This window comes from Oryctolagus cuniculus, chromosome 1, assembly GCF_051225735.1.
Source record: "Oryctolagus cuniculus isolate XC-2025 breed Fujian yellow rabbit chromosome 1, ASM5122573v1, whole genome shotgun sequence".
NCBI classification, from domain to species: Eukaryota; Metazoa; Chordata; class Mammalia; order Lagomorpha; family Leporidae; genus Oryctolagus; species Oryctolagus cuniculus.
In genome coordinates, this window is record NC_142867.1 from 87,620,667 (window position 1) to 87,647,993 (window position 27,327).

The 27,327-nt window shown below is 41.3% G+C and overlaps 1 protein-coding gene across 1 annotated transcript in view; it reads right to left on the bottom strand.

Annotated features, from left to right (window-relative positions):
* MAML2 (mastermind like transcriptional coactivator 2) overlaps window positions 1-27,327 on the bottom strand; it is a 379,493-nt gene that overhangs the window by 6,677 nt on the left and 345,489 nt on the right. The window contains exons 3-4 of the mRNA XM_002708435.6: window positions 12,203-12,406; window positions 3,579-3,690 (exon numbers count right to left, since the gene is read on the bottom strand). Of these exons, the coding sequence (XP_002708481.2) occupies window positions 3,579-3,690; window positions 12,203-12,406 (316 nt within the window). The remainder of the gene's footprint in view (window positions 1-3,578; window positions 3,691-12,202; window positions 12,407-27,327) is intronic.

The following is a 27,327-nucleotide window of genomic DNA, read 5'->3' on the forward strand; positions in this document are numbered from 1 at the left end:
CCATATGGGCACTGGTTCAAGTCCTGGTTGCTCCACTTAAGATCCAGCTTCCTGCAAAGGCAGCTGGGAAAGCAGAGGAAGATGGCACAAGTCCTTGGCCACCCGTGTGAAAGACCCAGAAGGAATTCCAGTCTCCTGGCTTTGACCTGGCCCAGCCCTTTCCATTGTGGCCATTTGGGGAGTGAACCAGTGAAGAAAAGTTCTCTCCCCACCCTCCCCCCTTCTCTCTCTGGCTCTCCTTCTCTCTTTCTGAAACTCTGCCTTTCAAATAAATGAATAAATATGAATAAGTCAAAACAAACAAAAATGCAAAACTACTTTAAAAAAGGGAATCTGGGGTGTATATTTGCCCTAGTGGTTAGGATGCTTTTGTTTGTATGAAATGCCTGGGTTTGAGTCTTGGTTCAGGTTCCCCATTGTAGCTTCCTGCTAATGCAGACTCTTGTTGGTTGGCAGCAGGGGATGGCTCAAGTACTTGGGTCTCTGTCACCCACATGGGAGTTCTAGATTGGGTTTCTGACTACCGTTTCAGCCTGCCATGGCTGTTGTGGGTATTTGGGAGGTGAAGGTGGAGCAGTCCCCATCTTCCAAATTTAAAAGGAGGGTGGCAATCTGATATATTTTGGAGACCATTTTACCCTTCTCAGTCATCTTCCTACCTATATGAATATGAAGATTGGTGATGGGTGACCACAAGGCAGCTCTTAGAATAGAAACCATATGCCCAAGCAGATGGGAGCAGAAAGACAAAGGAATCCTGGATTCCTGACAATACTGCAGAGCCACCAAACCACCATAGACTATACCTGGAATTATTTTGTACAATGGACAAAGAAAGTCCTAAACTTTTAATTTTGTATGAGTATTTCAAAGGGTTCCCAGCTTCCCCAAAGTCCATTCATGGGTCACAGTGTAAGATACCTTATTCCAAATAAACCCTTTGTTGTATTTCCCTCTCCTTGAGGACAAACAGAGAATTCTGTTTATTCCATGAGGAAAAGCAGTATGAGCGTGGAATGCATGTATTCTATTCCTAAGTTTAGTGGCAAGAGACAACTTGGTGTATTTGAAGGAGCTTAAACAAATTAGGGCACATGTACTTAAAACTACACTTAACAGAACTAGAAAATAATAATAAATAGAAATGTTCACAACCTCCTTATTATTTTTTTTTGTTTCATTTTATTTGAAAGGCAGAGAGTCCAAAACAGACAGAAAGAAACCTTGAACCTACTAGTTCACTCCTCAAATGCCTTTAACAGCCAGGACTGGGCCAGGCCAAATCCAGGAGCCAGGAACTCAATCTGGAGCTCCCATGTGGTTGGTAGGGGCCCAGTTACTTGAGCCATGCCTCACTGCCTCCCAGGATTCATATTAACAGGAAGCTGGACCAGAAGCAGAACCTGGACTTGAACCCAGGCACTCTGATGCAGGTGTCCAGGGGCCACTTAACCACTGTACCAAATGCTCACCCCTATATTCTTTCCTTCCTTAGAGAGTTTTCTCTGTAGTCACCTGGACCAATGAAGGTAACAAGTAGGCAAAGTTCTCTTGAAGGCAAAGAGAACTTGGGAAACCCATAGGATAAACTTAATACATGGAAACGTGGAGTGTTTTGGGTAGAAGAGATCTGAATAGATGCTGAATAGAAGGTAGAAACAGTACAGGCTGAATTTGAGAGAGGTCTTTCATAGTTCTGAGATGCGAGAGGAGAGATTTTGCTGGTAGTGCTTATCACCTAATTAATTAATTTAGAGAGGTGTGGTGAGGGAGAGAATATGCTCCCAGCCACTGGTTCACTTTTCAAATTCCTGCAACAGCCGAGCCACAAGCCAGGACCTCAATCTGAAGTAGGCAGGCATGCAGGCTAAAACTGATTAGATTTGTGAACTGGAAGACCATGCCTTAACCATGCCCCTGTGTGAACTCATCCCCCTGCCTGGCCACACATGGGGGCCCACCAGCCAATCAGGTTAATTAACCACTCCCCTTTGGAAGTAGGTTAAAAGCCGGGACATGGTGTGGCCGCTCGTCTCTTCTTCACTGGACTCTTGCCAGGAGGGGGTTTGCTGAACCCTTCGGGCCATGCGCCCTAGGCTTCCTGGCCCAGATACAGGCCTACATGCTCTTCCATGTGGCCGATTCCTGGTGCTCCATATGAACCCCTATTCACCTCTCTCTCTCTTAAATAAAGCTCTCACCCTCCTATGCATCTTTCTCACTAAATAAAAGGCTAGAATGTACCATGCTGCCTCGTTTATCTGTGCCGGTATTTAGAATCCTTCTCTAAATATTGGGCAAGAACCCTCTCAGGCTTATTAATATTGGGGATTTATTAATAAGCTCATGGTGAAATCGTATGGCACCCCAAATTCCTGTAGCACATGCGGCACCCCAGATAGCACTTCTGGGAAACTTAAGGGGCCACATCTGTGTGTAAATTTTAGGGGGTCTTCTCCGATTTCAAATCCAGGTCTCTCACCTAGGTTTCAGGAACTCAATTATTTGAGCCATCACTACTGCCTCCCAAGAAAATTGGAGTCAGGAGTCAGCTTGGAATTGAAGCCAGGCACTCTGAATCAGGATAGGGGCAGTTTGAACAGCATCTTAACCATGAGGTCAAACGATCCCCTCCTCCCCCCACTGCATAATGAGAGATAAAGATGGGGGGGGTGGAGAGTGAGCCAGCACACTACAAAGAAGTTTCATCTTATAATTTTTGTAACTTTTTTTATTTTTAACAGGCAGAGTTAGACAGTGAGAGAGACAGAGAGAAAGGTCTTCCTTTCGTTGGTTCACCCTCCAAATGGCCACTTTGGCCGGCGCGCTGAGCCGATCTGAAGCCAGGAGCCAGGTGCTTCCTCCTGGTCTCCCATGCGGGTGCAGGGCCCACTGTGTTCCCGGGCCACAGCAGAGAGCTGGACTGGAAGAGGAGCCACCGGGACAGAACCGGCGCCCCAACCGGGACTAGAACCCGGAGTACCAGCGCCACAGGTGGAGGATTAGCCTAGTGAGCAGTGGCGCTGGCTTTGTTTTATAATTTAAATGAAATTTACCTTTGGTGTTTTTGAGAGACTCATATATACTCAATTTTCTTTTTTTGTTTTTTTTGTTTTTCTTTCTCAAATTCCTTAATGGCAGAACTATTCGTCTATAAAGGAGAAAACTGGGAGATGAGCTCAAATGTGGAGACAAAAAGATTCAGCTTTATGCAAGTTACATGTGTGACAGTCCAAGGAAGAGAGATGTCTGAAATCTTATAGTACCTGGGTAAAGATACCGTTGTTGGAGAGAGAATGGTTGACTCTCACAGCTAGAAAATATTTAGATTTTCTGAGTTTTCAAAGGTATTGCAGTTAGCAGTAAAATGTGTGACTACAGGGCAAGATTAAGCAAGAAGACTTAATGAAAGAAGTGAAAAATATTTAAGTGTGGTCTTGAAATGAAAGCTAAATTGGAGTTAGAAAGATTCTAAGATGTTACAATCAGATATAGTATAGGGAAAGGAGGCAATATTGAGAATTACATACCTTTTTCTTTTCACATTTATGACTTTTATGGTTTTTAAGAAAACTTACCAGAATACTGAGCATTTGGTTGCATATTGCCCACATTTCTTCTTTGGTCTTTATAGTCTGGGGGTGGCCTTGTCAAATGTCGGTTTATCTGATCTTGTGGAGCAATTTTCTCCTGGAAAACACAAAGGAATATGTAGTAGATTTCATCATTAAATTTTCACTTATAATAACTTATGCACTATTATTCCAAAGTGAATATAAGGACAATTTTGCAGTCACAGTTCAGTCATTTCTCTTTTAGTAGTCTTAATTCAGAGATAAATCTCTTCAATTTCAAACATAGAAACCAACTTCTTCTCCATAACATTCAACATGTGTGTTGGGTCTAGTGGCTCTCCTTATTTCCCTTACTTTTTGATTACACTTCAATGAGAACTAAATTTCTGGGATTTTTGAGAAGGCATTTCTAGCTTTACATTATAGCATACCTAATCTACTTTGGTACCCATACAAGTTTATGATTCTAGATTCACAGGAAATGGATAACATATGAATAATGTTGCCAGAGGAAGTACAGACTACCTGAGTACTATGAATTTTAATTTGTTAAATGTGGCAACCCTCGATAGAAGGAGATATCAAGAGATAACCAATCAGGTATAGGCACTATGTGCATATTTACCCCTTTTTTACCCCTCATAACAAACCCTGAAAGGTAGGTATGATTATTCCTCCTTGAAAGATGATGAAATGAGGGGCAGCTCTTGTGGCACAGTGGGTAAAGCCACTATCTGTGACACCCATAATCTGATATGAACGCTGGTTCATGTCCTGGCTGCTCCACTTCCAATCCAGCTTCCTGCTAATGTGCCTGAGAAAGCAGCAGAAGATGGCCCAAGTGTTTGGGCCCCTGTGATCCATGTGGGAGACCCAGAAGAAGATCCTGGTTCCTGGCTTCAGCCTGTCCCACCTGTGACTGTTGCACCTATCTGAGGAGTGAAACAGAAGATGGAAGATCTCTCTCCCCAACCCTCCACAATGCTTTCAAATCAATCAATCAATCTTAAAAAAAAAAAAAAAGAAAAAGAAAAATGGAAGCATGTCTAGGCTAAGAAACTTGGTCAAGGTCATACTGTGGTGGAACAGAGCCCACATCCTGAGTCAAAAACTCGGGCTTTTCCCTGCCACACAGTTCAGTGGTTCTTTGCCTCTCTGTTTTCCCATGTCCCATTCTGAAAGCACAGCAGTTTCCCAGGTTTCCTTCTTCCTATCCTTCCAGAATCAGCTGCATTTTCATCTTCAGAATATATGAGTTGGGAGCTTAGAGGGAAATAGGAATATTCTTTTTTTACCCAGCATTCTTTTATTTAAGGTATGCAAACATCATGCATTTGATAAATATTTTAGGAACATAATGATTCTTCCCACCGTAGCTGCGCTCCTACCCTTCTTCCTCCTTCTTCTCCTATTCCCATTCTTATTTTTTACTAAGTTAACTTTATACACATAAGATTAACTCTATATTAAGTAAAGAGTTCAAAATAGTAAAAAAAAAAACCCTGTTCCTCAACAGTCAAGACAAGGGCTATTCAAAGTCATCGCATCTCAAAGTGTCAATTTTCTTTATAGAATCCCTTTTAAGTGCTCTATTAGTTATCACAGGTCAGGGAGAACATATGACATTTGTCCTTTTGGGACTAGCTTATTGCACTAATTATCATGTTCTCCAGTTTCACCCATTTTGTCACAAATGACAGGATTTTATTTTTTCCACTGTGTAGTATTCCATGGTGTACATATCCCATAATTTCTTTATTCAGTCTTCAGTTGATGGACATTTGGGTTGATTCCATATCTTAGTTACTGTGAATTGAGCTGCAATAAACATAAGGGTACAGATAACTCTTTTTTTTTTCTTTTGACAGGCAGAGTGGACAGTGAGAGAGAGAGACAAAGAGAAAGGTCTTCCTTTTGCCATTGGTTCACCCTCCAATGGCCGCCGCGGCCAGCACACCACGCTGATCCAATGGCAGGTGCCAGGTACTTATCCTGGTCTCCCATGGGTGCAGGGTCCAAGCACTTGGGCCATCCTCCACTGCACTCCCTGGCCACAGCAGAGAGCTGGCCTGGAAGAGGGGCAACCGGGACAGAATCTGGCGCCCCGACCGAGACTAGAACCCGGTGTGCTGGCTCCGCAAGGCGGAGGATTAGCCTAGTGAGCTGTGGCACCGGCCCAGATAACTCTTTAATATGCTGATTTGCTTTCCCTTGGGTAAATTCCCAGTAGTGGGATGGCTGGATCAAATGGTAGGTCTATACTAAGATTTCTGAGGTATTTCCATACTATCTTCCACAGTGGCTGTTTACATTCCCATCAACAGTGGATTAGGTTACCTTTTTTTCCCCACATCCTCTCTAGCATTTGTTGTTTGTTGATTTCTGTATGAAAGCCATTCTAATGGGGGTGATTTGCATTTCCTTGATGGCTACTGATCCTGAGCATTTTTTCAGGTGTCTTTTAGCCATTTGGATTTTCTCTTTTTAAAAATGTCTGTTTATGTCCTTCGCCCATTACTTAACTGGATTATTTTGTTTTTGTTGAATTTCTTAAGCTCTATAGATTCTGGTTATTAATCCTTTATCAGTTGCATAGCTTGCAAATAATTTTACCCATTCTGTCAGTTGTCTCTTTGCTGAGTGTTTCTTTTGCAGTATAGAAGCTACTCACTTTGATGTAATACTGTTTGTCAATTTTGGCATTGATTGCCTGAGCTTCTGTCATCTTTTATAAGAAGTCTTTGCCTATGCTAATGTCTTGTAGGGTTTCCCCAATATTCTCTAATAATTTAATGGTATCAGGCCATAGATTTAGGATTTTTGTGTAAGCTGGAAGGTAGGAGTCTTGCTTCAAACTTCTGCATGTGGAGATCCAGTTTTTCCAGCACCACTTGTTGAAGAGACCAGTCTAGAGATTGATTTTATCTCCTTTGTCAAAGATAAAGTAGTTGTAGATACATAGGTTGATTTCTGGAGTTTCTGTTCTATTCTATTGGTCTATCCATCTGTTTCTGTACCAGTACCAGGCTGTTTTGATTATAACTGCCCTGTAGTATGTCTTGAAGTCTGTTATTTTGATGTCTCTGGCTTTTTGTTGTCTAAGATTGCTTTAGCTATTCAGGATCTCTTGTGTTTCCACATGGATTTAAGCATCATTTTTTCTAGATCTGCAAAGCATGTCATTGGTATTTTGATTGGGATTGCACTGAATCTGCACATTGTTATCAGTAGTATGGATGTTTTGATGATATTGATTATTTTAATCCATGAACATGGAAGATTTTTCCATTTTTTTGTGTGTCTTCTATTTCTTTCTTTAGTGTTTTGCAATTCTTATCATAGAGATCTTTGATGTCCTTGGTTAAATTTATTCCAAGGCATCTGATCTTTTTCATAGCTATTGTAAATCGAATTGATCTTAGGAGTTCTTTCTCAGCTGTAGAATTTTCTGTGTATGCAAAGGCTACTGATTTTTGTGTGTTGATTTTATATCTTGCCACTTTACCAAACTCTTTTATGAGTTCCAATAGTCTCTTAGTGGAGTCTCTTGGATTCCCTATACATACAGAATCATGTCATCTGCAAATAGGGATAGTTTGATTTTTTCTTCCCAATTTGCATCCCTTTGATTTCTTTTTCTTACCTAATGGCTTGGGATAAAACTTCCAGGACTATATTGATTAGCAATGGAGAACACAGATCACGTGGGTCATGGGATGTCTCAGTAGGCAAAGGTAGAAAGAGCCACTCTTAGGATTTGGACTTCGGGTGTTTTAGGTAGGACCTAATGAAGTATGGATTTGCTCTATGTTTGAAGCCATAAGAAAGTGAGGTTGATTCTATCTATGTTTGAGTAAGGAAGTAGTTATTACTCATTTAACAAGAAAGGGAGATGTGTAGTATTTTAGGGGCTGCATAATGACCTTGTTTATGTATGGTTCCAGACAAAATTATGATGGGGACTTATTTTGTCTTCCTTCATCATGGGCTCAGAGTAATCCTGTCTGAGGTTGATATATTGTAAGATTGTTATATCCAACAGAGAACAAAATAGCTTCACTGTATCATATCAATTCTGGATATCGAGGACTGCTTTTTTTTTTTCTTTCTCAGTACAGATTAAGAAGTTTTTAGTATTGCTTTACTGCAATTTTGTACGCATCTTGAAGCAGTTCCAATTTCAAAGATATTAATTGACATAGGTAGAAAGGACATTATAATTGTAGAAAACTCAATTAATAGAATATACATCTTTGTAATACATAGGTAAGTAAATTACCTATAAGCCAAATGTTCATTGCCTAATGTAGAACTCACTTAAGTTACGTTTTTCACTTTCCCATCAAATTCCAAAGTTTCTAAGCAGAGTAAATCCTCTATAAAGAGCAAAAAGGGCCTTAAAGCAATAACAAAACAAACTCAAATTCTTGTTTCTAAGATACAAAAACTTGAGAGACTCAGAACTTTTTGGACATCAAAAAGTTCATACAAAGCACAATTTTGATGAGCTAAGTGTAAATGAATCAAAAACATATGGATTGCATTTCTTTTAAACATGGGTTTACAAATTAAGGGAAAAAGTGGTTGTTGAAACTCTTTTTAGGTTCTGCCCAAACCTTAAAATGTTTAAGAAACAGCTTGAGATGTTCCATGAACCCAAATGAGGCGATGTGCAGCCCTCCCTGTTGTAAACTACTGTGTAAACTGACAATTTTGGATTCTATGCCAAACATGAGACTTTTTGGAATCTTCCAAAAACATCTGTTATTTTTTCTTATATAATTACGTGTTTTGATTCTTTCTATTGAAGATGACAAGATGTGTGTGTGTGTGTGTGTGTGTGTGACAGAAAGAGGGAGAGAGAGAATGAGGTACAGAGAGAGACTTACTAGGCCTTGATTCCCCTTCTTAGACTGGTTTTAAGTGTGGATTTGCATGTATATAGCTTCAATCTAATTCTTTACTTTCTCTTGTATTTGCTTTGAGGGTTACGTTGTTGTGCCAAGAGTTAATGAATACATCTCTGGAAACTTGAGTTTCTTAAACTTCTTGTTCCCAAATAGATCTACTGTCCTCACATGTGGACATAACCTACAACTGCCAGATTACCACTTCGTGCAGAAAAATGGCAAAACAAGGCTCAAATGTTAAATAGAGGCAGGTACATTTTGCAAGAGAATGACATTACCATTCTACACAATTGTAAACTCACAGGTTGCCTCTGAAATTACTTGGATGCAACATGAAATATCATTTTTCTACTAAAGCCATTATAAAAATCCAACCTCTTGGATCTGACAAAATCATCTAATATGGTACACACCTATCCTGCTTCAATTGTCCTATTTGCAAACATGTGGGATGTGGATAATTATAAGACTGCCATCCTATTGTAAGCTTAATCCTTTAATTCTGTAAAAAGTTAGCATGGTGCCTGGCACAGAGTAGTTGCACAATACATGTTGGTAAATAATTACTACTCTTCTCTCTGCTTTGTGTTTCATTGGTGGGAAGATAATAGAAAGTAAACATAAGAAACTTTCAGGAGAAATCATCTCAATTTAGACGCCTATGTGGCCTTGCCAACTGACTGCAAACAACTACAAAGCTTATGCTAATGCAAAGTGGTATCCAAGACTGTTTCTTCCTGGATATGCTAAGAAGCCCAGGAACCCTCAATGGTTTCCAAACAAAGAGAAATGTGAATCGTTTTATAAAAATCACAAAAACCAGCAGCCTCATTCTCATTCATTTCTCACAGCCTACGCCACTGCCCTTTGCACCTGTTCCAGTGGTGACTCAACTGGAGCTCAGTGGGAGTTGGACCAATGCAGAATAGGACCCTCCAGCAATGTGTATATCAGCACTTGCTTGCCTTTTAAGCAGAGCTAAAAATCCAAAAATTCAACCTCTGCATGTTTTCATTTATCAAATTAGTATCATTATTGAGAGTAATAAAAATACAGTAAGTTAATCTTTGATTATTTTTGTTTCTGAGTTATTTAGATTGAAAGAATAATAATAATAATAAAGGAAATGAAGCAACAGGTGAGAGGGCTGGAGTTCTCAAAATGATGCCCTGTGGAAGACACCAGTGTGTCACTTTGTGATTCAGGTCGTGGCTCCCCTATACCTTACACATTAGGGCAGTGCTCAAGGACATCTGTAAACTAATTTCTCATTCTTGCTATTTAAGGTTAAGTAAATTTATTTCTTACTGTTTCTTCTCATACACTTTGGATTCCTAAATTATTCCATTTGTCATTCCTTTAAAAATACATATGATTGTTATATTACTATCTATACTTGTCATTATGCACTCAATATTTTATAATAAAAGTATAATCACTAACCAAAAAATACATAGCCAGGATGCACATTTGGTTCTCTGTTCCACCCTCAGCCTAGAACATGGGACTCCACCAACACTTTTGCTCAGAATTCTATAGTCCTTTCAAATACAAATCAAATTTTACCACTTCTGGGAGGCTCTCTTCAATCTTTCCAGGACGAATTTAATCTTTCTTTCCAATATATTTTATCTTATTATTCTTATACCTTTACTATAATGCAGATCTGAATCTACTACTTCCTTGTTTTAAATCCTTAAAATCCTCTCTCTTGTTTTTCAGACTGCAAATCCTGGTCTTTGAAATTCTATCTTCCAACTCTTATCTCTGGCCTCTTCACCCATCTTTGTGCACATTCTGTCTTGAGAAATGCAATAGGCAGTATGCTCTCTTATCTTTCTGCTTTTGAATGCGATGCTTCACTAGAACCAGCTCCTGTTCTCCCTCCCACCTTCTCCTTCACCTGCAGATCTTTGGTAGCTACAACTTACTTTTTTTTTTTTTTTTTTTTTTTTTTTTTTTTGACAGGCAGAGTGGACAGTGAGAGAGAGATACAGAGAGAAAGGTCTTCCTTTGCCGTTGGTTCACCCTCCAATGGCCGCCGCGGCCGGCGCGCTGCGGCCTGCGCACCGCGCTGATCCGATGGCAGGAGCCAGGAGCCAGGTGCTTTTCCTGGTCTCCCATGGGGTGCAGGGCCCAAGCACTTGGGCCATCCTCCACTGCACTCTCTGGCCACAGCAGAGGGCTGGCCTGGAAGAGGGGCAACCGGGACAGAATCCGGCGCCCCGACCGGGACTAGAACCCGGTGTGCCGGCGCCGCTAGGCGGAGGATTAGCCTAGTGAGCCGCGGCGCCGGCCTACAACTTACTTTCTGAAACCATTTCTAGTAGTTCCCACAGCTTAGCAGTTAATCTCATGCATTAAAATTGCCTGTTTTTTTTTTTTGTTTTGTTTTGTTTTGTTTTTTTGTTTTACATCCTCAGTAGGATCTAGAAACCTTTAGAGCAGAAGAGGGTCTGTCTTACTGATAGTTGTATCCCCACTGTAAATCAATATTTGCTGAATATTTTTAGTAATGATAACACCCTGAATTTCTAACTCCTACTCCATAAATATCAAATTATTTTCTGGGGGCTGGCTCTGTGGTATAGTAGGTTAAGCTTCCGCCTGCTGCGCTGGCACCCCATGTGGGTGCCAGTTTGTGTTCTGGCTGCTTTACTTCCAATCCAGCTCTCTGCTAAGGTGCCTGGGAAATCAGTTTCAGAGATGGCCCATTCTTGGGCCCCTGCACCCATGTGGGAGACCTGGAAAAAGCACCTGGCTCGTAGCTTTGGATCAGCCCACCTCCAGCCATTGCTGCTATTTAGGGAGTGAACCAGTGGATGGAAGACCTCTCTCTCTCTCTTTCTCCTCTCTTCTCTTTCACTACCCCCTCTGTCGATAATTCTGCTTTTCAAATAAATAAATAAATAAATAATATCTTTAAAAAGTTATTTTCCTTTGTTTTTCTCTAGTCTGTATATCTCAGCTCTATTAACCTGCAGATGATTAAATTTGCCCCTTTTTTTATTTCATTTGGCCAAATAATTCGAAAGCAGAGATTGAAACTACTGGTGATGGGATCAGGGTCTTAGAAGGCAAAAAGCATGTGGATCAGCTGTTGAGTACATGAGTACATTGAAAATACAGAAGGTAAGAACAGATAAACATTGAAGCAGAGTTAGTACATGGGTATTATGTGAGAAACACTACTCCATCTTTCTTAAAAGGTCCCATAAATATGGTGAAAGTGGGAATATATTTTCAATTTTCTCTAAAAAAAATCCCCCATTCTGAAATGCTTCATTTTGGAAGCTAAATCTTAGATCTGAAACTCCATGTTGGCTTTCAAAACACGTTTATCTCTACAATCAGTGTGGATTTGAGTTGATTAAAGCACTGTTCTCCATTTCTGCCCGTGGGGTCTGGGGAGCAACACTGGTTTCTTGTGCTTGATTCAAATGCCCACGGTGGTCATTCTAGACATTCCTGGGCTGGGCAGTGCTAGTGAGCTGAGGTGCCGGTGCATACCAAGCATCCAGCAGCTGGTAAATCAAGTTTGTTTTTTTTCTGCAACATTTTAAAGGTACGGAAATAGCCTCTCTGACAGCCTTGATACCCTTGCTGCTGTCATGTAAGTAGGCACAAAAAGAAGGGCAGTAAGTAGAAGCGGAAAAGAATGAACTCCCTCTGTTGGGCCAACAAGTATGTGCAGGAGAAATCGGGAGAAAGATTTACCGCATCCACCAGCATCTGCTGCTGCAGAAGAAGCTGCTGTTTCTGCTCCATGATCTGCCTCTGAAGAGTCTGTTTCTTCCCCATCAATTGCTGATTCAACAGTGATTGCTGGGAGTTCATGAAACCACTTCCAGTGTTTGGATTTGAGCAGGGGTTGGGACTTGGACTGGGGCCTGTGCTCTGGCCTACCACAGAGTGTTGATCCTAAAGAAGAGAAAGGGGAGAAAAGCTACTGTGAATTAAAAGAAGAAAAACGTAGCACAAAGATCATAAGCTTAGATTCCAAATGTGTTTTTATTTTTTAATCTTGTTGGAGATCAAACATGGTTCATGGGCTGGAGATCAGAGAATCACTTTTTAAATGTAGAAGAAATAATTGCATATCACAGCAACCAATGCAGCTGGGTCAATGACCTTAGTGCGCTAGAAAAGCTCCCATATGACTCTGATGGTGGAACCTCACATTCCAGAAGGTGTTTATAGAACCTTAAAGAAAATTACCGTAAAAACATACAGCAAACCTCTCAAGTTCTCAGCCACACCAACACATCAGAGTAACAAGTCCTTCCTTTTTCCTTATTGCAGACCTTGCAAAAAATACGATGCAGTTCATGTACTTAACGATTGCATAACTATTTTGCACAGAGGGCATTTTGCCTCACTTGGCTTTCAGTGATATGAAGGCAGGAGAGCCTGTTAGTTTCTGTTTCACAAACACTCTGACACTTGGAAGGGACTGTATTTCTCAGGCTCTTGTTAATTGTGATCCCCAGTCAGTGATTTGGGAATCTCAGAGCACTAATCAATAGAAAACACAACACACAAATAATGAAAGTGTTTACTAAAAACTCACATTTTTTTTAAAAAAGATTTATTTATTTATTTATTTGAAAGGCAGAATTACAGAGAAGCAGAGGCAGAGAGAGAGAGACAGAGAGGTCTTCTATCTGCTGGTTTACTACCCAGATGGCCGCAACGGCCGGAGCTTTGCCGATCTGAAGCGAGGAGCCAGGAGCATCTTCCTTGTCTCCCACATGGGAGTCAGTGAATGCCAGTTCGAGTCCCAGCTACTCCACTTTCCATGCAGCTTCCTGCTAATAAAGCTGGGAATATCCTGGATGATGGCCCATGTGGGAGACCAGAATGCCCCTGGCTTTGCTGTTGCAGGCATTTGGGGAGTGCACTTGCAAATGGAAATCTATCTCTGTGGCTCTGCCTTTTGATTTTTTTTTTAAAGAGATAAGGCAACTGTGATGGTGCCTGATGAGTAGTATTAGGAACACCATTTCTGAAAATTCTCTTCCCTTTACCCCTTTATCTTCCTTTAGCTATCTGCTGAACAGTCAAAAAAAAAAAAAAAAGCCACCAGTGCAGATCTTGGGGATATAAGAAAGTTGACCTTGCTTCAGTAATCCCTAGGCTGCAGAGCTACTAGTTGTCTCAGAAGTAAAGGGATAAAAGATAATCCTAAGGATGACCATCCACTAAGGTTTGTCACAGGCTAGTCATTGTACTCCCTGTCTTACATGATTTATGTCAAACTTTCCAACAAAAAATGAGTCAGACTTTGTATTATTATCTCAATCTGCAGATGAGAAGCCTGAGTCTCTCAGAGAGATCACAGCTGTAAGTAGTCAAGGAGGATTTGAAATCAAGTCTACCTGACTCCAAAACTCCAGTTCTCAATCATTATAACCTGTTGCCTTTCAGTTGGGACAGGAAGCTTTGAGATGAACAATCCTTGTATATGAAACCTGTGCCAGCAATCTGTTCATGTAACAATCCCCTCAGGGCTGAGCACCCTCAGGTCCAACAGGTGGAAGGAAATGACTTGGGGAAAAGCAGGGAAGTGGGGACAAGGTGGGGAGATCCTCTCCCCAAGTAGTCAGAAGTAATTAGAGCTATCTCTGAGGTATCTCCTCTGAGCAAGGTAAAGGAACCATCTTCTAAAACATTTCTGCACAAATGACCAGTCAGTTCTTTTCACATCCATCACAGACCTTGGAAAAGATTTCACTCCATGTGTCCTACAGGCCACCAGGAATATGGAGCTGGGGACAAGCACCTGAGAGTCATTTACTTTCAAGATCGATACTAGATAGAGATCTGCAGAATTGCGTGTCTTAAAGGAGTGGAGGAGCAAGTACTGAGGGTTGAGGCTTTGAGTCCGCCTAGACGAAGCAGAGGGTAGAGCCTAGAGGAAGGGGCAGAGTCAGAGCAATATAAAGACCCCTGGAAAGGGTGGTGTCAGAAAATACACTGGAGGCAGTGGTTGGCCTCCCCTCCCTGCAGCAAACAGAATCAGTCTACCTTTTTCTGTGTAATAATTTTTAATTTCACAGATTTTTTATGAAATGGTTGACAAACAGGAAGAAGAATTCAATGTGCTTTTCTTTTTAATTTTCCTGACATGGCATACAGTGGACATGGGTGTGAGCTCTGCAGACTGGCCCACATGGATCCAGATTCCAATGTAGGCACTTAGTAGTCGTATGACCTGCAAGAGGCTAGTTCACCTTATAAGCCTTCACTTTATATCTGTAAGATGGGAACAATGGAAGTGTTGAAGTCATAGGATTCCTATAAGAATCAGAAGCACACAAAAATAGACATGTAGACCAATGGAACAGAATAGAAACCCCAGAAATTATTCCATGTGTCTACAACCAACTAATCTTTGACAGGGGAGCTAAAATCAATCCCTGGAGAAAGGCCAGTCTCTTCAGCAAATGGTGCTGGAAAAGTGGGATCTACATGTGCAGAAGTATGAAATAAGACCCCTACCTTACACCATATACAAAAATCAACTCAAAATTGATCAAGGATCTAAATCTATGATCTGATACCATCAAATTACTAGAGGAAAACATCAGAGAAACTCTGGCAAGACATTGGCTAAGTGAAGACTTGGAAAAGACCCCAAAAGCACACAAGCAATAAAGATAAAAATAGACAAATGGGATTGCATCAACTTAAGAGGCCTCTGCACTGCAAAGAAAACATTCAACAAAGAGGTAACTGACAGAATGTGAGAAAATATTTGCAAACTATGCAACTGATAAAGGATTAATATTCAAGATCTATAAAGAGCTCAAGATCAATAACAACAAAGCAGACAATCCAGACAATCCAGTTAAGAAATTCACAAAGGATTAGAACAAACATTTTTCAAGAGAATTTCAAATGACCAAAAGACACTTGAAGAATACTCAGGATCACTAGTTGTCAGGGAAATGCAAATCAAAACCACAACGAGATTTCACCTCACCCCAGTTAGAATGGTTCTTATACAGAAATCAACAAACAACAAAAGCTGGAGAGGATGTAGTGGAAAAAGTTACCCTAATCTACCATTGGTGGGAATGTAAATTGGTACGGCCACTGTAGAAGACAGAGTGGAGATACCTCAGAAATCTAAATATAGACCTACCACATGATCCAGCCATCCCACTCATTGGAATTTACCTAACTAAAACAGATCAGCATATAGAAGAGTTATCTGTGCCTCCATGTTCATTGCAGCATAATTAACAATTATTACAATATGGAATCAACTCAGATGTTCATCAACTGTTGAATGGATAAAGAAGTTATGGTATATAAACACTATGGAGTACTACTCAGCTGTAAAAAAAAATGAAATCCTGTCTTTTGCAACAAAATGGATACAACTGGAAACTATTATGCTTAGTGATATAATCCAGTCCTCAAAAGACAAATATCATGTTTTCTCTGATATGTGGCAGCTAAAACAGAATATCAAAAAATATATAGGAATGAAATGGACATTTTAAAATGTGATTGTCATTTTTAGCCTTTGTTTATACTCCTTCAGAATTGTGGTCTTCCTGCTTTTTACTTGTTGAATATTATTAGTGATGAATGAAGTCCGTGAATAGAGTAGAATAAAATCATGTCTTTGAAAAGATGATGAAGAGAGGGGAGGGAGAGGAGGAAGAGAGGAGTATGGGAAGTGTGGTTGTCTTCTTGGAACTGCACCTATGGAATGTATTAAATCTGTCCTCTTTATATTAATAAAAAAAATTAGGGGGCCAGTGCAGTGGCACAGGTTAATCCTCCTCCTGTGGCGTTGGCATCTCATATGGGCGCCTGTTCTAGTCCCAGCTGCTCCTCTTCCAATCCAGCTCTCTGCTGTGGCCTGGGAAAGCAGTAGAAGATGGCCCAAGTGCTTGGGCCCCTGTATCCTTGTGGGAATCTGGGAAGAAACACCTGGCTCCTGGCTTTGGATTAGTGTAGCTCCAGCTGTTGCGGCCATTTGGGGAGTGAACCAATGGGAAGGAAGACCTTTCTGTCTCTCCCTCTCACTGTCTATAATTTTCTCTCTCAAATAAATAAATAATCTTTAAAAAGAAAAATTTAAAAAGAATTAGAAGTCATAATCTAATTCCTACCATATCATAATAATAAAAACTTAATGAATGGCATCTACTCATGATTGCTCAAGTGATTTAAACACATAGGAGCAATGTCTGTTTTTTTTGAGACCTGTCTTGCAGATTGCACAAAGCTGTTGTACATCAACTTTATCAGACATGTAGGTAGGAGTCTCAGTTACAGTGCAGGTTATGAGTCACCTATGGTCTCAGGAAACTGCCTTCCTTCTTTCTTTCTCCTTGGATATGCCAGAAGGTGGGCCAGGTGTCATTTTCTGATGAGCTGTTTTTTGGGAGTGTGTTTCTTTCCTTTTGGTTAGGAGCTCAGATACTTTTTTTTTTTTTTTTTGGTATGCTGTCTTTCTTCAAACATCCAAATATGCTTTCATAGAGCAACCAGCATACATTTGCTAAGTACTATGCCTTTGTTCCCATCTTTGTAAAATGAAGAAAATTACATTAATGACATAAAATCAGATCATGTGAAATTTAGAACAGTGCCTTGGTCTTGGTAAGTGTTTGACAAATTTTAACTCTTAATATTGTCTTTTTGCTTATTTTTTATATTTTAGGGATGTTTTGGGTGCAGTCTTTCTTGTGAGGAGCCCACATGGTAAATGTACTTGTACTGCAGTTGGGGATTTTGTCCCATATCAGGTTTCTTTATTTTTTTAAACTTTCATTTGATAAATACAAATTTAGAAAGCACAACTTTTGGATTATAACGGTTTTCCCCCCATAACCACCCTCCCACCCAAAACCATCCCATCTCCTACTCCCTCTCCCATCCCATTCTTCATTAAGATTCATTTTTAATTATCTTTATATACAGAAGATCAACTTAGTATGTACTAAGTAAAGATTTCAACAGATTGCACCCACACCAGACAAACAAAGTATAAAGTACTGTTTGGGCCGGCGCCGCGGCTCACTAGGCTAATCCTCCGCCTTGCGGCGCTGGCACACCAGGTTCTAGTCCTGGTCGGGGCACCGGATTCTGTCCCGGTTGCCCCTCTTCCAGGACAGCTCTCTGCTGTGGCCAGGGAGTGCAGTGGAGGATGGCCCAAGTGCGTGGGTCCTGCACCCCATGGGAGACCAGGATAAGTACCTGGCTCCTGCCATCGGATCAGCGCGGTGCACCGGCCGCGGCGGCCATTGGAGGGTGAACCAACTGCAAAGGAAGACCTTTCTCTCTGTCTCTCTCTCTCACTGTCCACTCTGCCTGTCAATAAAAAAAATAGTACTGTTTGAAGACTAGTTTTACCATTAATTCACATAGGTTGACCCCTGCACTCTCCAGTTGCCCACCATCTCCACTACTTCTTATTCTCTTATACCCACCCATTTGCTTCAATTAGCCTGGACCAGGCAGACATGTTAGTTAAAAATTGCTGTGTTATGGTTTATCTGTGAAGAGAAGATATACATGCCATGTGCCCAACATACACACTCAAAGTTAGGACAGTAATATTCAATGCATTCTAATTGCCAGTAGGTACCTTAGGATTGAAACTAAGATCACCAAATACCCAGTCTAGTTTTCCATGTATCCATCAACCCATTGATGCACTTAATAAATTTTCCTGACTACTACATGCTATGCAGTTTTCTATTTTCTGGAGACTAAAGATGAATTTAGAAACTGGAACAAATGAAGAGAAAGAGAAGAGGTGGAGAGTGCTCCATGTTGCCAGATCTGGTGAACTTTAAAATGATTTCCAGAAAAAATATGAAAAACAACTCTTCTGTAAGATTTTAAAAAGATCTAAGTTCTAAGAAAACGTAACTGTCTCTTTCTCTTTCTAATCAAGCAGATGGACTGTGCTAAATTTAGTTTCGTTCCTTCACAGCACCAGAAGATATTCTAGGACCATTTTCCCTGGAGTCCAAAGGACTGTCCAAATCTGAATCTCATGCTGGGGTGGAGAGAGGGTCACTGGTTTGGAGCAAAGAATGGGAGATAAGCTCTCTTTTGGAATTTCGTAAAAGATTTTGAAACTTTGCAACTTCTAGTCCAAGGGCCTTACCCTGTACTCTACTACACACATTCTTCCAACTCATGATTGAAGTAATATTTGGCTGCTGCCGCATATTTTTGCCCTTATGTTCGCTGTGAAACATAAAACACCTCCTTCCACAGGCTTGCTGTCATTGCCAAGATGTTGTGCAAACTTCAGTACATAAAATATTTTGAAAGAAAAATATGCTCCAGTGCATTGGCTTTGAGTTCCATATTCAGCGTCACTCTTTGCCTTCAAGTGACTTAATAGAAATCATCTGCTTCTCCCTTGACACTCATTTTTTTTTCTCTTAAGAGCACTTAAACACCACATTAAAAATGGCATATCCTCAGCCTGTGAGATGATAATGCGTATGTATTGTGTGACAGCACATGTCTGAATATGAATGAATTAGATTCTTTCCATTGATGTAGTCTGTAAAATTTTTTTGGTGAAAATTAAAAAATTTTTTGTTGATCAGTTTGAGAGGCGGGGGGCGGGGAGGGAGGGAGGGAGGGAGGGGGAGAGAGAGAGAGAGAGAGAGAGAACTCACTCCCATCTGTTGATTTACTTCCCAAATGCCCACAACAGCTGGGGCAAGGCTGGAGCTAGGCTGGGGCTGAAGACATCAGCCTTGACCTCAATCCAGGCCCCCCAGGTAGTTGACAGGGACCCAATTACTTGAGCTATCACCTCTACCTCCCAAAGTCTGCATTAACTGGAAGCTGGGGTCAGGAGTCAGAGACAGGAATGAAACCCAGGCACCCAGGTGTAGGATGTAGGGGTTTACCTGCTAAGCCAAATATCCACTCCAACATAGTATTTTATGTGATAAGAAACCTGGCTAAAAAGTGATTTGGCAGCAATAGCCACATGACTTGTTCAAATAGTGCACTTGAATGATCTCTCATTTGTATGTGTGTGTGTGTGTGTGTGTGTAATCTTATACAAATAGGTTTCTGATGTTGATTTACATTTAATATTTTCTTATTGTTTTCCACATGTTGGTGAGTGTGTGTATGTATTTGAGATTTTAAAGTCCTCTTAAGCTATTAATTAAGTCACTGAGATAGGGTAGTATGCCAGTGCATTTTAAAATATGGTTAAATAATATATATATATATATATATATATTTACTTATTTGACAGGTAGAGCTATAGACAGTGAGAGAGAGAGAGACAGAGAGAAAGGTCCTCCTTCCGTTGGTTCACTCCCCAAATGGCCGCTACAGCCAGAGCTGCGCCGATCTGAAGCCAGGAGCCAGGTGCCTCTTCCTGGTCTCCCATGCGGAAGCACAGGCCCAAGCACTTGGTCCATCCTCCACTGCCCTCCCAGGCCACAGAAGAGAGCGGGACTGGAAGAGGAGCAACCGGGACTAGAACCCAGAGCCCATATGGGATGCCGGCACCACAGGCAGAGGATTAACCAAGTGAGCCACGGCGCCAGCCCCTGGTTAAATAATCTTGAGCCTTGTTTTAATCAGCACAAGAGGGCTAACCTGATGAAAGCAATCTATATTTTTTAATAAAATTCTACCAAAAATCAACTTACATCTAGAATTATTATCTTTATTCTTATTCATTCAACAAATATTTTTGAGCATCTACTAAGCATCATGTATTCTTCCACACCTTAGGGAGCAAGCAGTAAAAAGGTTTCATGAAGCTTAAAACACAATTTGTATGAGTCTTCAAATCATAAACTCTTAATGGGATAAATTTTTTTTTCTAATAATGCCATCTCAATCAAAAAGGGCTTGAGATCTTGGTTTCAACACTTGTCAGGCTGTATAAAGTGGTCCCGAGCTTACACCATCACCCACTTTTGAGCATCTTCTTCCTCTAAAGCTTTGGCTCTCTCACCGGAATTTCACTGTTGGGTCTGTAACCACTACTAGTATTCAGTCATCCCCTTTCTACCTTAAGAGTATTCTTTATCTCAAGTCAGTAGTGAAGATCTCATAATAAATTCATTTGTATAGTCTAAAGATGTTTCCTTCCCAGTCTGTCACTTGACTTGGGGGCTGGTGTTGAGATGTAGCAGGTAAAGCCACTGCCTATGATGCCAGTACCCATTATGAGCAATGGTTTGTGTTCCAGCTGCTCTGCTTCTGATACAGGTCTTGGCTAATGGCCTGGGAAAGGCAGCAGAGGACAGCCCAAGTGCTTGGGCCCCTGACACCCACGTGGAGACCTGCATGAAGTTCCTGTTTCCTGACTTTGGCCTGGCCTAACCCTGGTTGTTGTGGCCACCTGGGAAGTGAACCAGTAGATAGAAAATCTTTTTCTGTATCCCGATCTTTCTCTGTAGCTCTTTCAAATAAGTAAACAAACAAACAAATCTTTTTTTAAAAAAGAACAGAACAGTTTGGATACTCTGGATGGAACTTCTACACTCTAAAGAATTAGACTCAAACTCTATACAGACAAGATTCGTTATATAGCAAAACTGCTTGGGGCGGGGTGGGGGAGGAGAGATCTTCAATCTGCTGGTTCACTCCCCAAATGCCTGCGACAATTGAGGCTTGGCCAGGCTGAAGCCAGGAGCCCCAAACTCCGTTCTGACCTCCCAAATGCATGATAGGGACCCAAGTACTGGAGGCATCATTCACTTCCCAGGATGCACTAGTAGGAAGCTGGATTGGAAGCAGAGGTGTCAGGAATCGAACCAGCACTCTGACAGGGATGTGAACAATCCAAGTGTGGGCTTAACCTGCTTCATCACAACATCTGCCCTATTGATTTTTTAAAGTTTTGACTTTAAAATTGGTTTAATAATTGGGACACAGTTTCTGCTCCAAGGCCCGCACTTCAAAAGAGAAATTATCACACCTTAGATATGGCCAATGCCAAACTTAGAAAACAAAGTCTATGAAGCCTGCTGGAAAATCCTGCTGCTTGCCTAGACTTTCAGTTCGCTTCTGTAATACTAATGGGCAGTATATTTTCCAGAGCCATGTCGAGGGTGTTAGGAGACCATTTGGTAAATCAAGTATATGGTGAGCAAGCCTTTTAGCTGGAGAAAATCAAAACATGTCATGGTTGGTTTACATTTCTAGGAAGCTGGATGCACGTTTTAATGTATGGAAAATCTAGTAAAAGAATGTTTCCCCAAATTTCTTGCTCCATTGGTCTAATATCTTGTCCATGGTTCACCTTGGGAAGCACTAACCCAGTGCTACAAACCTGATAGAAAATGAAGGGAACATTTGAACTTTTTAAAATAGCATCCCCTTTCCTTAGAGGAAAAACTACCTGTACTCCCTGTTACTAACTGTGTTTCATTTGAAGGCAGTGTGAACATTTAAAAAATTAAGAACAAACTCCACATTCCTGGCCCCACCAATGAATTCACCGATGCGCTTTTTAAAATTTCTGGAGTAAATATTTAAAGGAACAGTATGCAGGAAGAAAGTCTCGTAAATCCCAGTGACAAACAGTAGAGGATAGGCTTGGTCATTGGGTCTTACTTTTTAAAAATAGCTCTGTAAATCATGGTCATATGTGGGAGATCTTTAAAAATGATGTTAACTAATAAAAATGCCAGCATTACCTTTCTTTGATTTTAAGGCAATGTAAGGGTTCTGTCAGGAAGGACAGATTTCAGTGAAAGGCAGAATGGGGTCCAATTGGACAGATCCTAAAACAGCAAACAAAAATATCCCTGGTTTCATTAAAGTGTATTACAATATTGATCCATTGAATACAATTATTTCTACTGTTAAATCACTTTTGTGGGTGGAGCAGCAACATGGTATCTCTCACAGAGCAGGAAAACTTATTGGGCAGGCATTGTTCTCTTAATACTAAAAAACAAACAAACAAACAAACAAAAAAAAACCCTAAAAATATTAGTCTTGTTCCAGGCATCTGAGTAAAATGGCTCTCTGTCCCTCTAATTTTGGAATGGAGATATATAATGGTTTCCCTGACCAAATGAGATCCATGAGAGGATTTTGGCGTGGAATGATTGCTCTTTCTTTTTCTTGGCTTCCAGCACTAGGCATCTGCAATTTGCAAAACGAATTCAAGATAAAGTCCGCAGCTGGGCAACTCTGTACAGTAGATCTCACAAACTGGATTGCTATTCAATCAATCTTTCTTTTCGCACTCCTTCTCTCTCTTTTCTCCCCTTCTTTCACTGTCTCAGTGAACTCACTGCTCAACTGTTCCTCCAGGCTATTCATCTTCTGAACTATCTACTGATGAAACTATTTCTTTATCTCCATGCCTGAGAAACAAGCTATGCCTTAACTGTTTCAGGTTCCCTACAAGCCCACTAGCCCTCTTTCTTCACTTTGTTTATTTGGGACATGGATAGTGAGGGTGCTGTAGGTACCTACAATAATTGAATAGCTCTTGTTTGATGCACAATAATGGCAACCGTGATGACAATAAAACAATGATCGAAAAGTCATCCAGGAAACAGAGTATAAACAGAAAAACTGAAGGGATAAATTACCCCTTTGTCCTAGGTTGCTTCTTCTAGTCTTCTGTTTCAAGGGTCAGCCAACCATGACATGGTAGGTCCAATCCAGGCTGGCACTTTTTTCTAATTAACAGATTTATTTGCTGATTTGAAAGGTGAGCTACAGGAGGGGAGAGGGAGGGGGAGGGGAGAAAGGGAGAGGGAGAGGGGGAGAAAAGGAGAGGGGGAGAGGGAGAGAGGGGGAGAGGGAGAGAGGGAAGAGAGAATCTTCTCTATGCTGGTTCATTTTTCCAAATGGCTATACTGGCCACGGCTGGGCCAAACTTAAGCCAGGAGCCTAGAATTTCATCCAGGTCTCTCACGTGGGTGGCAGGGGCCCAAGTACTTGGGCCTTCATCCGCTGCTTTCTCAAGTGTATTAGCAGAGAACTGGACTGTAAGTAGAGCAACTGGGACTCAAACTTACTTCATGGTTCTGCATGTGGAAATCCAATTTTCCCAGCACCATTTATTGAATAGACTGTCCTTACTCCAGGGATTGGTTTTGGATCCTTGATCAAATATAAGTTGGCTGTAGATGTTTGGATTGATTTCTGGTGTTTCTATTCTGTTCCATTGGTCTATCCATCTGTTTCTGTACCAGTACCATGCTGTTTTGATAACAACTGCCCTGTAGTATGTCCTGATTAACACACAATTATTCTCAGGTGTTTAAATTTTAGCTGAAAAGTGATCCCTGTTAAATATAAGAGTGGGAATAAGAGAGGGAGGAGATGTACAATTTGGGACATGCTCAATAGGACTTGCCCCAAATGGTGGAGTTAGAATCATGCCAGGGGATCCCAATACAACCCCATCAAGGTGGCATGTACCAGTGCCATCTCACTAGTCCAATGATCAATTTCAGTTCACAATTGATCACACTGATAGGTCTAAGAGTCAAAGGGATCACACAAACAAGTCTAGTGTCTGCTAATACTAGCTGATAGAATCAAAAAGGGAGAGAACGATCCAACATGGGAAGCAGGATACATAGTAGACTCACAGAATGGCAGATGTCCTAAATAACACTCTGGCCTCAGAATCAGCCCTTAAGGCATTCGGATATGGCTGAAGAGCCCATGAGAGTATTTTAGGCATGGAAAGCCAAGACACCCTGGAAAAAAAAAAAGAACACCTAAATGGAAGATCTCTGCGAGTGAGATCCCAGTGGGCCGGCACTGTGGCTCACTAGGCTAATCCTCCGCCTGTGGCACCGGCACACCAGGTTCTAGTCCCTGTCAGGGCGCCGGATTCTGTCCCGGTTGCCCCTCTTCCAGGCCAGCTCTCTGCTGTGGCCAGGGAGTGCAGTGGAGGATGGCCCAAGTACTTGGGTCCTGCACCCCATGGGAGACCAGAAGAAGCACCTGGCTCCTGCCATCGGATCAGCGCGGTGCACTGGCTGCAGCGCACCGGCCGCGGCGGCCATTGGAGGGTGAACCAATGGCAAAAGGAAGACCTTTCTCTCTGTCTCTCTCACAGTCCACTCTGTCAAAAAAAAAAAAAAAAAAAGAGAGAGAGAGATCCCAGTGGAAAGAACGGGACCATCAAAGAAGGAGGTACCTTTCTCTGAAGGGAGGAGAGAACTTCCACTTTGACTATGACCCTGTCAGAATAAGATCGAAGTCGGCGAACTCAAAAGGCTTCCATAGCCTTGGCAACTCATGACTAGAGCCTAGGGAGATTACTGATGCCATAAACAACAGGAGTCACTGTGTACTTACTTCTCATGTGGGATCTGTCCTTAATGTGTTGTCCAATGTGAAGTAATGCTATAACTAGTACTGAAACAGTATTTTTCACTTTGTGTTTCTGTGTGGGTGCAAACTGATGAAATCTTTACTTAATATATACTAAATCGATCTTCTGTATATAAAGATAATTGAAAATGGATCTTGATGTGAATGGAATGGGAGAGGGATTAGGAGATGGGAGGGGTGCGAGTAGGAGGGAAATTATTGGGGGAGAAGCCATTGTAATTCATTAACTGTACTTCGGTAATTTATATTTACTAAATAAAAAAAAGAAAGAAAAAAGAAAGAAAGGTGAGCTACAGGAGGGGAGAGGGAGGGGGAGGGGAGAAAGGGAGAGGGGGAGAAAAGGAGAGGGGGAGAGGGAGAGAGGGGGAGAGGGAGAGAGGGGGAGAAAAGGAGAGGGGGAGAGGGAGAGAGGGAAGAGAGAATCTTCTCTATGCTGGTTCATTTTCTCAAATGGCTGTACTGGCCACGGCTGGGCCAGGCTTAAGCCAGGAGCCTAGAATTTCATCCAGGTCTCTCACGTGGGTGGCAGGGGCCCAAGTACTTGGGCCTTCATCCGCTGCTTTCTCAAGTGTATTAGCAGAGAATTGGACTGTAAGTAGAGCAACTGGGACTCAAACTTGTGCTCATTTGGGATGCTGGCATTGCATGTGTTAGATTAATCTACTGTGCCATAATGCCAGCCCCAATGCTGCCACCTTTTTTTTGATAAAGAAAACTTTATTGGAATAAAGCTATACATGTACATATGCATATTTTCCATGGCCACTTCCACACTACAGTAACAGAGTTGAATTGTTGAGACAGGGAACGTATGGCCCACGAAGCCTGAAAGATTTACTATCTGGTCCTTTATGAAAAAAGTTTGCTTACCTTTGCCCTATTTGGATGTCTTGGCCAAGTAACGTTAGGTAGTTTGGTCTTTGACATTAAATTGAAAATACCTTAGAAAAAGTACCAAGAAATTCTTGGAAGTCACTGGAAAATTGAGAATAAGAAATACATACCATGACATCATGACACCTGTTTATGATAGTCCTCCTCTCTAGCTACCGTTACAAATAGTGGGAACTGAAAAGCAACTTACAGATCCTTCATCTAACTTCACCTGATGGAATAAGGCACTGCCTAAAAGGTTAGGAACTGACTTGCACAAAGTCACACAAACAATTGAAAGATGAATACATTTCCAAATCCAAGACAATATATTAAGGAAAAGTAAGTGGAGCAAAATCTATTAAATTGGAAGGACTGCAGCTTGTCTGATAGAACTGGCTTTTGGGAGCGCGGGTGGGGTGGTGATGTTGAAAGGCCGAGTTTGAAAACAGAGAGGAATGAATCTGGTTTAGCATTTTTCTTTGTCCTTAACAATTACAACAGTGAGCTGCTTTTTCCTTCCATTTAATAGAGCATTTTTCTTCACTTGTTCATCAGGGAACCCCTGATCTGTGCTTATCATCTGTTTGGTTCAAATTGTTAGAATGAGTTTTGTGGTCACTATAGAACTCATCCTTCAGATATTACTGCATTTTCAAGTCACCAGGACACTGTGGCTATTCTTAGCTTCTGGGGTGGACACTTATTATGGGTTGGCACAGGGACCAGTTCCATGAGTGAGGAAGCAGCATTTGGGTGGGAGAGCAGCCAGGAACAAAACGTCAGTGGGTCAGGGTGGAGTGGGAAGAGTTTGGTAACTCCGAGGAAGGAATGAGAAATTTTTCTTAAAAGAGAAATTCTTTAACTTTAGAAGGGTTCTTTGTGGCAGATCTGAAATTTCTGTTCTATAAGTTGGTTTTTAGGTTTCTGCTCCTTGAGCAGTGGTCTCAAACTTTTCTTTGTATCACAGTAAAAATCTTTCAAGGATTTCACAAAGCTACTGATTTCTGTGTCTCTTCCCATGCTCCCAAACACACACATGACTAACATTTTTATCTACAATTTCAAAGAGTTTATGAATTCTCTAAACATCAGTAGGTCATCCATAGACCTCAGGTTGAAAACTTGACTCCTCACTCCCTAAAGTAAATGTTTATGAAAGTACTGAAATTATTTTTCCCTTAGACACATCCTCCACTCTGTCCTCCCAGCTCAAAACATACACCATGGCTCTTCATTGTCTTTGAAATTGAGTGCTCACTTCTGAGAACAGTACAAGGTCCTTTATGACCTGACATCTGCTTCTTTCTCCAGTATCATCTCTTAATACATCAGTTCCTTACTTTATCCATGAGTGATATTAAGTTCCTGCAATGTTCCACGCTCACAGTATACTATTCTTCTTAAAATATATATATGTTCCTATCTTCTCGGCCCATAGTACTCTTCCTCTGCCTCTCCCTACCAGGTGGGCACCCATTCTTTCTGTGCTCAGCTCAAATCTCATCTGTCCAGGAAGTCTTCTTCTACCTCCCAAAGCTGAGAGTGAATCACTCTGCTGTGCTTGCATAGCACCTGGTACTTGTCCATTAGCCTGCATTTGTCACTCTGTTCCAAGAGTGCTTGTTTGC